Consider the following 11,961-nt stretch of genomic DNA (forward strand, 5'->3'; position numbering starts at 1 on the left):
GGACAGGGATGAGAGGCATGGCTGAATATGTCCTGACAAAGACAGGTGTCAAGCATGGGTCAGTATATGCATACAAAGGTACCGGTTGGTACAGAAGAGTTGCAAAAATGATTTAAATCAGTAATGACTGCAAGAGTTGCTCCAGGGTCAGAGTAATAGCAGAATTAAAACTACCTTTGATCCAAACAACATTTATGTTCATCAGCAGTTGGTTCAGACACATTTTGAACCCAAGTAAACAGCAGTTTATAGTGCTAGGCACTTGATTTAATGGGCAATCTCAAGGCACTAGTGTGTCAGCAAAATTTGCATACATGCAATAGCAAATCTCTGTTATTTTTGAAGTAAATAACTGTTAGTAAGATTCTCACCTGTGTTTCCTGGACATTCTGGTCAACATTAGTCAGCAAAGCATCTGGGAAGGAGATTACCAAAGTCATAATTAGTTCTTTACTTGTTTTGTTCTTTAAGATCAGCTCCTACCACCCTACTCATTTTATTGCTAAACTGAACAGTTACTTGTATAGTAACAATTAGCTTGGCTATTTTATAGTTTTCTGAATCTATTTGATATATTTACTAGTATAAGTTTAATTTCAATATACATATATATTATTAATATATATCTGCTAATGTTAAATCAATGTAGTTCAAGGAAACTGTCAATTTCCTTTTTCTATTCATAACAGAAGTAGCATTTCAACTGGAGAGCTGTCCATTTAAACCATGGAATCTTCAAAGCTCTAACTAGGTAAAATAATTCATCCATATTTACCACAGAGATATAAAAACAGTATTAACCATAAGTTAATATCTAGTCTACAAATACTCTTATGTCATCTATTTCTAAGTAAGAGAGAACAAATAAGATCCTATATAAATTGTCATCCATATATACCATTTATCTATAAATTCTCAATATCATGATACAACCTTGGTTTATATATTCCATTTTTTTGAAGAATGTATTCATATGAAAATACTATTAACTATTTAAAAAAGGAAAGGTTAAGGGTCTTTAAAATATTTGCCAGATTTTATAAAATGTTAGGAAAAATGTGAAATATTAATTTATTTCTATATATAAATTCATTGTGCATAAATATTATTTGAATTTACAATAGACCCTACAGGTTAGGATTTTCATAAATGTCACAGAGAAAAAATAGTTGGGCAATTTGATTATGGTTATGTCAAGCTGTATTTCATAATTTCAAATTAATTCTGATATTTTGGTATTCATTTACTTGTATCATATGCAGCAAAATCATATTGACTGCATAATATATATATATTAAGATTTATAACCATAATGTTCACCATTTTAAGAAGAACGATGAACTGAGGATATAAAAAACTAGAAATCTCAAATGACTCATGTATATTGGAAAGTATGCATTTTGACTCTTGTCTTTAAAGTAATAGACACAGTTTGGGAACATTTCTTTGATAGTCCTTTGAAACCTAATTATATTTAACTAACTGCAAACTTACCAATTTGTATTTTATGATTTTAGCTAATTTCTTCTAGAAATCGGTGTGTGTATAGAAGTATATCTATCTATAAACAAATATGTAAAAATACACAATATGCATATATACTCAATATTTCCCTTAGCTATTTAATATGGACTGAAACACCTGAACAAAGCCATAACAATTACTCACCACTTATTTTGTTATAATGAACAGTTATAAATTTTAATAAAATTTCAAATGCATTTATATTATTACCATGAAGTAATTTAATACTTTAATACACTTCCATTTATAAACTGGTAATTTCTGTTCCACTTATAATGAAGCCACATTGCTAAGGTAGCTGAATCACAGGAACATATTAATGAAACATTTGTGTAGATTTGTGTTCTGCTAAAAGCAGTCATTTCCTCTGGAAAACAGTGAAACGAAACATAAACTCATAGTGCTTATGACATCATGGCTAAGGGAACTTCTTGTTTACTTTTTTAGTTTTTGGCTCTAAAATTTGGTTATTCTGAAAAAATGATCTTTAAAAGTGACATAAAAACCTTGTTGATTTTGATGAGTTTTCTCTTTCTTTTATGAATTTTGATAATATTTTTCTTTTTAGAAATGTGTGATTTTTGTTTTTTGTTTTTGTATATATGTGTACATGTGAGAGAAATGATATATGTAACATATGCATTCAGGACACTAAAGAAGTCATTGGGTTCCCAGTCCTCCATAACTGGAATTACAGAAAGTTACAAGCCAACATTTGGGTACTAGGAATTGAAACCAGGTCTTCTGCAACAACAAGTTCACTTAAGCACTAAGCGTTATCTCCGGGCCCTTAATACATATTTCATGCCCATAAAAGACATTCACTGCCATTTCCACTTGCAGCAAAAGGTATTTAAGTGTTATTTTTATTATAATAATTATTATTATTACTATAGTATTAATGCTAGTTACTAAGAAGAAAAGTTATTGTACTTTTCCATCCAACCCGTGGCTCTACTGATGTCTTTACACCAAACGAATTCCAGGCTCACACAGAAGCATGCAATGCTAAGGGCTGCTTTCATGACAGTGAACAGTCAGAGGAAGAGAAATAATCCTCTCTGTGTGACTTGAATGTCTATGCCTCACTTAGCATTATAAACAGCACTTGTAAATCACCAAGGCCAAGAAAACAAGAAATTCTTGTTTGTGTCCTTCTTTGAAAAAAAAATGTACAATTTCATTTACAAGACAGTGTCTTATGTGGACAAAGAATTTAAAGATTTGCATTTAAAGAAAACTTTCTTAATTTTATATCTGATCACAAGCAGAAAGGGAATACTAAAATTTAGAAAACAGGAAATAAATAATTATTTAGAATTTTCTGATTATTTGTTTAATTTCAAGTAAAAGTGACATTTCTGCAATTAAATCAAGTAAAACAAAGAAATTATATTGACAGCAATCACTTTATGAGTTCTTAAAAGTGAAGAGGAAAATGGGCTGTATTAAAGTTTTGAAAGTAAATTATTTCAAAGAAAATGCAAATAGTTTACTGAATATATTTGTGTGACACTAGATAATATTGAATATTTCAAAAATATATTCTAAAACTTTATCAACCTATATCTTAGAAGTAGGTAAAAATCAGTTGGTTTAATGCATCAGCTAGTGAGGCCTCTTTGAGTCCTTTAATTTGGGGGGGGGGTATTCTATAGAAAATAAATGAGACACTGTCATGGTTACTGATTCCCACATCCTACATTTACACAATTTTATAGAACAGACTTATATATCAATCAAGATGGAGGGCCCTAATTTAATAATAATCAAAACAAAATGCTATTTCTTAGAATACTGAGAAAATTTTGAAGGCTGTATTTCCCCTTTATAACACTACATGAATTATTGTATATAATTTCTAAATCAAAGAACAATTATCCAAAAAGAACCAAAGCATTTTAGAGAGGGATACATGTTTTATATGAACATTCAGAGTAAGAAACTTTTAAATCTATTTTAGTAACAAAGACTCCATGATTTTTGCTTACAACAAGTTGATAACGTTCTAGGGCTAAATTTAAAGTGAAATAATGAAGAATGGGAAATGAAAATGATATACCCATTCTGCCTATAATAAAAACCAATAAAGAAGACCACACATATATGACAGGTTTGGTAAGGACTATACTATATGGCAAATGAAAAACAAGGAGAACATGGAATTTCTGATTGCTGTGGAAACATAATTTCTGGACCACAATAATTATGTTGTTAATTAGTCACAACAATGTATGATTGCCATAATAATACCTCTATCCCTAGAGCTACTCATGCATTTATCTATCCACTTATACAGACAGTCAACTAGGCATTCATTCTGTATCAGACATTATAAAAATAATATTAATATTCTCCATAAGCAAAACTGCACTCATATGATGGCATCTTATGAGTAGACATGAACACCAGATTACTTTCTTATTATGCTAGTATTTTTGTTCATCTCTTGAAATATAAACTTTCCCAAAAATTAAACTAGGCTTAGATATTTATGTTTAAGAGACAAGGGTCCAAGCATGAAAAGTCTTATGAAAAATACTAAACACATTAATTATTTTTATAACATTAGTCAAATATCAAATGGTTCAACATCAAGAATTTTCAAATGCCTGTGGGAAATGAAATATTATCAACCTATATTTCAGAAGATGCATAAACAGGGTAATCAATTTTAAAAAACAAAGCTATTGTAAGATTGGAGTTTCTCAGTAGTTTCCAGCAGGCAAACCGGGTTGCCTACTCTTATCTCCAGGTCTTCTGGTCCTCCATAAGCATCTCTTTGTGAAGGCTAGAAAACGTTTGCCCATTCGAGAGTGTAGTAAGAAATTGGCAAATTTCAGAATGGGAAGATTAACATTCTGCTGCCACTACATACTTCCTTAGAAATAGTTTGATCAGTGTGAATTCAAAATACAGGTTAAATTAGGCATTGTTACCATAGCAGTGTGGAGAGTCACTTTGCTTTCATGAACTATGACCACACAGGTGTCTCTAAGGAGCTATCTATAGGAAGATTAGCCTTTGTTCAATGAAAAGCAAATCCTTGTAAAGGAAGCAAGGAAGGGATGGGATTTAGAAAGGACAAGTGAGCCTGCTCCACAAACTATTAAGAATGTGTAAAGACTGGCGCTAAAGTCATATTCGATCACTTCAATCTGACCGCTCATGTAATAGTATCAAGAGGAAGCACATGATAAGATGGGCCTCTGCCAAATTTAAATTAGTTGACTTATTTTGTATGTACACAGAGGTAAAAATGAAGCTAATTATTTGAGAATCTGAATTTAGCTTTAAGTAATGTGTGAGTGATTTGAGTTACTACACTACCATTTTGAGGCAGATGTGGTGGTTCAAATTTGTAATGCCGCCACCTGGGCAGGGGAATCATGTGTATAAGTGGACCTTGAAAGTATTCTTAACTACAGTGTCGGTTTGAGGCCATCGTGGGACCTTGTCTTTGCTGAGTCCAGGATCTAAGATTTTAACTAAGACATAGCCCCACAGCAAAATGAAAGTAAAATTAGAAAGAAAAAATTTGAACAATGCTTATTAACTCCATATAGGTATATATCTTTGAATCATGACTTCAATGAATCTCCAAGAATATTTTATCAAGGAAACATACAACTAATTTTACATATTTCATAAACATAATGTATCCCTCTATAGTGCATATGACTTCATTCAGCATAGTCTTTTGTTTTAAAAAATGCATTTACTTTATAAAAAATGTATTCAGAAGCACATTTATAGCAGAAAAGAAAGAAAAGTCATTGGTTAATGAGCAATGATTTTTTACCATTTGTTAATTGGATTGGTTCTCCTTTAGAAGTTTTTATTTTCTTAGTGATAAAAGCAAACACCTATTTGAAAAAGCAGGCTTACATTTTTTTCTGATTCTTTACCTTCTATTTAAAAAATGTAAAACTTATTAATTCAACAGTTGTGCTCAGAATAATTGTGATCACCCTTATACTTCTAGGGATTAACATATGTGATAGATATAAAATAAACTTCTTTTTATTTGAAGAATCTGAATTATGAAAGAAAACTAGCTTCAACCAATTTTGGCACCTGAACCCAAACTGTTCTTTAGAAGGTTACTTACTTTAGCTTTCCTGGTAATACTTAATTTGAATACTAAATTAAAACATTACCTTGTTTCTCAACATAATTGCCACTGAAATTAATATAGTACCTTCATTGAACTTTTTCAATTATTTATAAGCAGACTTCTATTTAAATTACAATAATCTAATTTTTATGTGATGGGATTTTATGTAAGAAATTGATATTTATTTTGTGTAGATGGGTGGGAGGCTAGCGTGGCTGTCAGAGGACAATTTGTGAAAGTTCATCCTCTCTTTCCACTGTTGGTTCCCATTCACTAACTGGTCAGGCTAGGCAGGCTTGACACCTTTACAGGCAGAGAAATCTCTTGGCCCTGTGAGATCCCCCCTCGCTTTTTTTAAAATATGATTTGCTGTCACAAGGCTTGTATATTAGCCTTAGGGAAAGAGAAGGCAATGTTGCAGTCTCTTGCTCTCCCAAGTTGGCCATTTTATTTGTGCATGCATATGAAGGTACTATATTCTTATCTCTTAGAAAATTTCTAAAATCTTGAAGTGAAAGTCTCAGACTCAAGAGAAGAATTTCAAATTTCAATTTTCTGTGTGAATTTTCGCTGTGATCTTTCAAATGGAAAAAAATAGATTACACAAAGGTTTCTTATATGCACTCCACATTTAAAACAGTTCCTTTTCCATAGCAAACATCATAAACGCAGGGTTGAGTCCACATTTCATTCATAGATACGCTTCTCTTAACAGACAGCTCCCAAGACTTCTGTGAATTACCATAGTGAAAAGAGTCCTTTAAACCTCCACTGAGGCAGGACCTGGGCCTGGCTGTAGCTCCCTCAGCAGGCGCAGTGAGAAACTTACTTGGCTTGGTATGTGCTCTTTGAGATGTGGGCCCCTCTGTAATAGAATCAGAAGGGCAGCTAGCTAACTGCAAGGCAGTTGAGTTGTTTCTGTTAGTGTTTTGGGACTCAACATTTGTGACAGCTTCACTCTGCGGCTCAGCACTTGGCTTCGTGCTAGTCTTTCTTTTCTGCTTTTGAGACACCGGTGCACTTGAAGTCCAGGTAGGAGGCAAAGCAGAGGTAGTGGTAGTAGAGTCCTGACTCGAACATGTTTCTGAAGACTGGATCGCATTGTCACTGGCAACTTTACAGCACTGGACATTCTCTTCGTGGCCCATGGCTTGTTTAGACATGGACTGGGGCAGCGCGACACTGCAGCCTTGCATCTGAGCCCCGTTAGTCTGAGAATAAACGTTGCTGACCTTGGTGACCTTGTGTTGCCCATTATTGTTACAAACCTTATACCGGATCATTAATATGATAATGAAAACCAACACAGATGCAACAATGATTCCACCAATGATAATAATCATGGTGCCACCCAAAAACTGGGACTGCATAAAGTGGCAACGGACATAATCCTGTTCCGTAGTAAACTGGATGCAACCCACGACTCTTGTGGCAGTGAGGGAAGTGATGCCGTCATCGTATATGGCCAGGACACACAAGTCATACATAGTTCCAGAAGCCAGATTATTGACAAGAAATGTTTTGCTCGTAGGAGGTATCATTCTGTGGGGCAATGGACTAGGTGTTAGTATTAACCATGAAACAACACTTATACACAAAGTCATTATGGCTTTAGTTCTGTCTCCTTCAATACTCATTAAGATAAGCACATTTACAGCACATCTGAAATATGGAGATGTGAACTGATCTTATATTTACCAAGTTAGAATAGCCGAGAGCTCATTGTTACAGTTCACATTATATTAATGGTGCCTGCACCATGCCTTGACAAGCTTACTAATTACAATGCTTGGCAAAGCAGAACTCCTAATAAAAGCCATTGCTAAAAAATCATTTATGACAAATTGCTTTCGAAAGGTGTGACTGTGACATTATCTGACTACTAAACAAATCCATTTAGCACTTACAACACCTCTCGGGCTGAAAGGCAATTTGAAGAGAGAGAAAACACTGACAATCACATTAGCAACCAGAATGGAAGTGTGATGCAGAGCATTTGCCTTTCAAATCAGTAATAAGCTGCTCTGGAATGGAACCTGCTAAGGCTATCTTTAATAACTTTTACTGTTACAAGGATGAACAGATTTGATTTACAGACATTGTATTTCTTCTGCCTTCATTACCAGTATGCTTTAATGAATGTAGTGTGCATGTGTGAGCAATCACCAGGACACAAAGCACTTGGTAAGAGTAAGAATTCACCAAACCAACATACGCAGGTGAGAATCTCCATCAAGACACTTTTTTTTTTAAGTTTAGAGAAATTTCTAGATCCATTCCACAGAAATGATCTTTTCTGTATTCCTATTTATTGCTATTTTTTTCTAGGATGTAACCAAACACAATTTATAAAGTATAATTATTTTGGAAGTATACAGTGGGACTATAATTTTTCCTGAAAATGAATTAAAAATATTTCAAACTAAAATGGGACACAAAATGCACAGTGTGCTCTGAATGCACCAGGACATTTACAAGAGCATGCATTCATAACCAAAATCAAATCTGCCAATCAGTGAGTGAGTATATTGTAATGTTGGATATCAATATATAAACTTTATAAAATTGAATTGAATGGATATTGATGTTTTAAAGATAATAACCACTATGGTCAGGAATTAAGCAAGGTTCTCAGAACTACAAAGGATTATTTCTTTGGGATTTGGCCATTAAAATGTGGCTTATCACAGAGTTAACCCTTATAATGTATGGATGATACAGGAGAGTATGTTGAGGCCAGCATCTCTCATTGACCAGCAAGTGAATATCATCTGTGAAGAGTGTGGAGAGTCTGCAAGACAGGAGTAAACCACATGTTTCTAATACTCATATGTCATAGTGTGCTACTACAACCATTTACTGATGAGAGGGATATTGGAAACCTAATTAGCCTAATTGTTCTCTTTTTAAAGATTAGGAAATTAAAACTCAATCAGGTAGAACCTGGTCCAGGATTGATTACATATCTAGCTAAGATATTTTTTTTTCATTTTTTCACTAGTCTACATTTATTTTAAGAAATTAATCTCATTTCCATATGTGAATGAAAGATAATTTAGCTTCTGTATATAAGAACTAAACTGACCTAAAAGGTTATATTTTTTCAGAACTGTGACTTTACATCATTTCCTAGGGGTAATAATAATATGTCATGTGTAAAATTATATGGAATAAAAATTATGAATTTCCAACTGAAAATTGGACAAGATGTGACAATAAATCAATGAGGCTGAACTTCAGAAAAACATACCAGAAATTCATTAGCAGATGCAATTCTCCATTACTCTCCTGTCCCAGCAGTTGCATACATAACTCCAGGGATACTTTAACTGCTCAAAATATGATGTTCAGCCTCTTTGGAAGTATCTTAAGAACCCATGCACATAAAACATCATACACGCACATAACTCAATCACTCAAAGAATCAGTCTCATTACTTTATAGTTAAATCCTAATTTTCACCCAAAAGTGGCAATACCCGTTTGGTCACCCACCTTATTCACAAGACTTGACTCCAAAAGGCTTGTTTCCAAAATTGAAACTCACCCTCAAAGACGAAGATTTGCCACCACTGAGGATATTCAAAATAGTATGCCGAAGGTTCTAAAGATAACTCCAAAACTGCTTTGAGCAATGGCTGCATCTTTGGGGTAATGGGATAGCCTCCCAACGTGACTTCCTTGAAGGAAAGAACACTCATGTGTATGTGTAAATTCTGGTATGTTTTTGAAATTTAAAGTATATCTGTCTTGTATGATAGTCACATCCCTCATATGAGGTTAAAAAAATCATAGTATTATATATAAATGTGTACTATTTGAAAACAATGCCATTCAAATGTCTTTCCCATATATACTTATCACTTCAAATATTACATTATCCACTATAAGGTTGGATTGCTACATTTACAGCACAGTATAGCAGCAGCATCAGTTTAGAAACAATACAAAGTAATAGTGCTTTACACATCCTGCACTATAATGGTCAGCAAATATCCATGATGGTTGAATTTTTCTTACCTGTAAACAAGCGTGTCATCATAAGTACCATTGTACTGGATTTGAAACATACGGATTCCAGGAATATTTCTTTGAAAATTAAATTTAAGTAATGCTGTTGACGAAGTTGCTTCTGCCACCACAATTTTATCTTGACTCATTTTTGTATCACCATTACTACTGCTAGCATTCGAACCTGACTTAGTGGATGTGGAGATATCTGAAGAACCAGGATCAGGCTCATGGATATGATTGGTGCTGTTTAGTAGGTGAGGGAGTTTAATTATGTGAAGATCCACGGTTTGTGTTGCTTCTCCTGCTGGATTGGAAGCAATACAGGTAAAAGCTCCTGTATCTTTTACAGTTGTTATAAGGATGTCAAGTGTTCCATTATCATACACCAGAGATCTTGTTGCATTTGAAATCAGCTTCCCTTCAGGAGAAATCCAATGAATGGCAGGTTCAGGGTCTCCTCTAGCTTTGCACCTCAGTGTTGCCCTTTGACCCTCCAAGACTCTCATCTCATGTGTATGACGAGTGATTAGCGGAGGCTCACACAAAAACTCTTCCTCAGGAATTGACCAAAAATAACGACCAGTTAAAAGTGCAGGAGAAGCGCATGTCTCAAGGTCATCTTCTCTCGACAATCGCCTCAGCCACAGCAGCTCACAATTGCAGTGCAAGGGGTTTCCGCCAAAACTCAATGCAAAAGTCGATGGGCTTATGATTCCTGAGGTGGCCAGCACCTGTGCTCGTTGAAAGAGAGGGTCAGGAGGCAGCTTTTGCAGTTTATTTGACGTTACATCTAGCCGAGTCATCTTGTGCAAATGGGAGAAAGTTCCCTTAGGAATGTTGTCAATCATGTTATGATCCAGACTAAGGGTGTGCAAGCTCACCATCTTCTCTACAGCATCCCAAGGAATCGTCTCTAGATTATTATAGGACAGGTCCAGCTCCTCAAGGGCAAAAACATCGTCGAATGCTGTGGAAGAAATTAAAGTCAGCTGATTGTTGTTCAATATCAAATGGTGGAGATTGGAAAGCCCACTGAACATATCATTTGTAATTTTAGTCAATCTGTTGCTATTCAAATGCAATGCTCTCAAATTTCGTAGATCAGCAAAAGCATGGGGTGTAATAAAACTTATTGTATTCCTGGATAGAGTCAGGTCCACCAAGCTGGTCATATTGGCAAAATCTTTCCTTTTGATATTTGTAACAAAATTGTCTGCCAGCCGTAGCTCCACAGTTCTTCTGTCAATGTTTGGTGGAACAAATAGAAGCCCTTTCTTGGCACAAAGGGTTGCAAGATTGGGAGACAAAATCTGACAGACACAACGCTTTGGACAAATCTGAGCTCGCACAGCTATGCCAATGAGAAACAGGTAAAAAAGGAATTTTTCCATTGTAGATCAGGATTAAGAGCCTGCAAAAAAGATATAAAGGAGAGTTTAAAATACAATTACTATATATTTCATATCTGCACTAGAATATTTTTTATAAATAGCAATACAGAAATAGTAGTATTGGTTTATATATCAAATGAGTATTAATATAAGTTCTCTAGTATCTATGGTGCACCCTAAGGAAAAATGATATAACTCTTCACAGGTTCACAGGGTGTAATATTAATTGAAAGAAATTAGAAAAGGATTACTATCATTCTGTAGTAATGATACTAAGAGCCACTCTAAAATATGTCCAAGGTACCACAAGAAACTTAAATACACACATACACACACACACACTAGAAATTTGGTGCCTGGGATTAGAAAGTTAGGATTTCAGAAAAGAAAAAGAAATATGATTTAAGACAATTCTTTTTAACCAAGGGAGTTCAAAAGAGGGTGACCATATTTACTCACTTAACAGCTACAGAAGTAGCATTGGAATGTTAGCTGTTGGAATTGTTTGTAACTAATAGTTGATCGAGATACTGCTGAACTCTCACAATCTGGCTCCAAAAGCTTTATCTTATTCTTGAAAGTATATATATGTGCTTCATATATACATATATGAAATTTTACACAACAGAGAAGATGCTGAAGCATATCACCCAATTTTAATTGAATATGAATAAAACATATAAATTTTCCTAGAAGCATTACGTATTTGTCTGAAAGTTTTATGCCATAATGTTCAGTTGCTTCATATATTATTAAATGTAGATATAACAATTGCTATGATCAACTGGTAGAGTCTTGTTTTCTTGATGTTTACTAGTAATTGAACTAGACCTGCAATGGGAAACAAAATGTGCAATAAAAAACCAAAACAAAACCCAGTTTTCAGATACTACAAGTCATTTTGCATGATACTGAT

At 34.2% G+C, this 11,961-nt stretch overlaps 1 protein-coding gene across 1 annotated transcript; it reads right to left on the reverse strand.

The window, feature by feature from the left end:
• Positions 1-296: 296 nt before the first annotated feature.
• Lrfn5 (leucine rich repeat and fibronectin type III domain containing 5) lies at positions 297-11,045 on the reverse strand. Its single transcript, XM_052186729.1, has 3 exons — positions 9,661-11,045; positions 6,471-7,183; positions 297-415 (listed from the first exon to the last, which is right to left on the reverse strand). The coding sequence occupies exons 1-3, from the start codon at positions 11,043-11,045 to the stop codon at positions 297-299; spliced, it is 2,217 nt and encodes a 738-aa protein (XP_052042689.1).
• Positions 11,046-11,961: the final 916 nt, after the last annotated feature.

The sequence above is a fragment of the Apodemus sylvaticus genome, chromosome 6, assembly GCF_947179515.1.
Source record: "Apodemus sylvaticus chromosome 6, mApoSyl1.1, whole genome shotgun sequence".
NCBI lineage: Eukaryota > Metazoa > Chordata > Mammalia > Rodentia > Muridae > Apodemus > Apodemus sylvaticus.

Coding starts and splice junctions, on each gene's coding strand:
- Lrfn5 (XM_052186729.1), bottom strand. CDS start 11,045: ATGGAAAAATTCCTTTTTTACCTGTTTCTCATTGGCATAGCTGTGCGA. Junction 7,184..9,660: donor GATGACACGCTTGTTTACAG/GTAAGAAAAATT, acceptor ATTGCCCCACAG/AATGATACCTCCTACGAGCA. Junction 416..6,470: donor AAGAGCACATACCAAGCCAA/GTAAGTTTCTCA, acceptor TCTCCTTCCCAG/ATGCTTTGCTGACTAATGTT.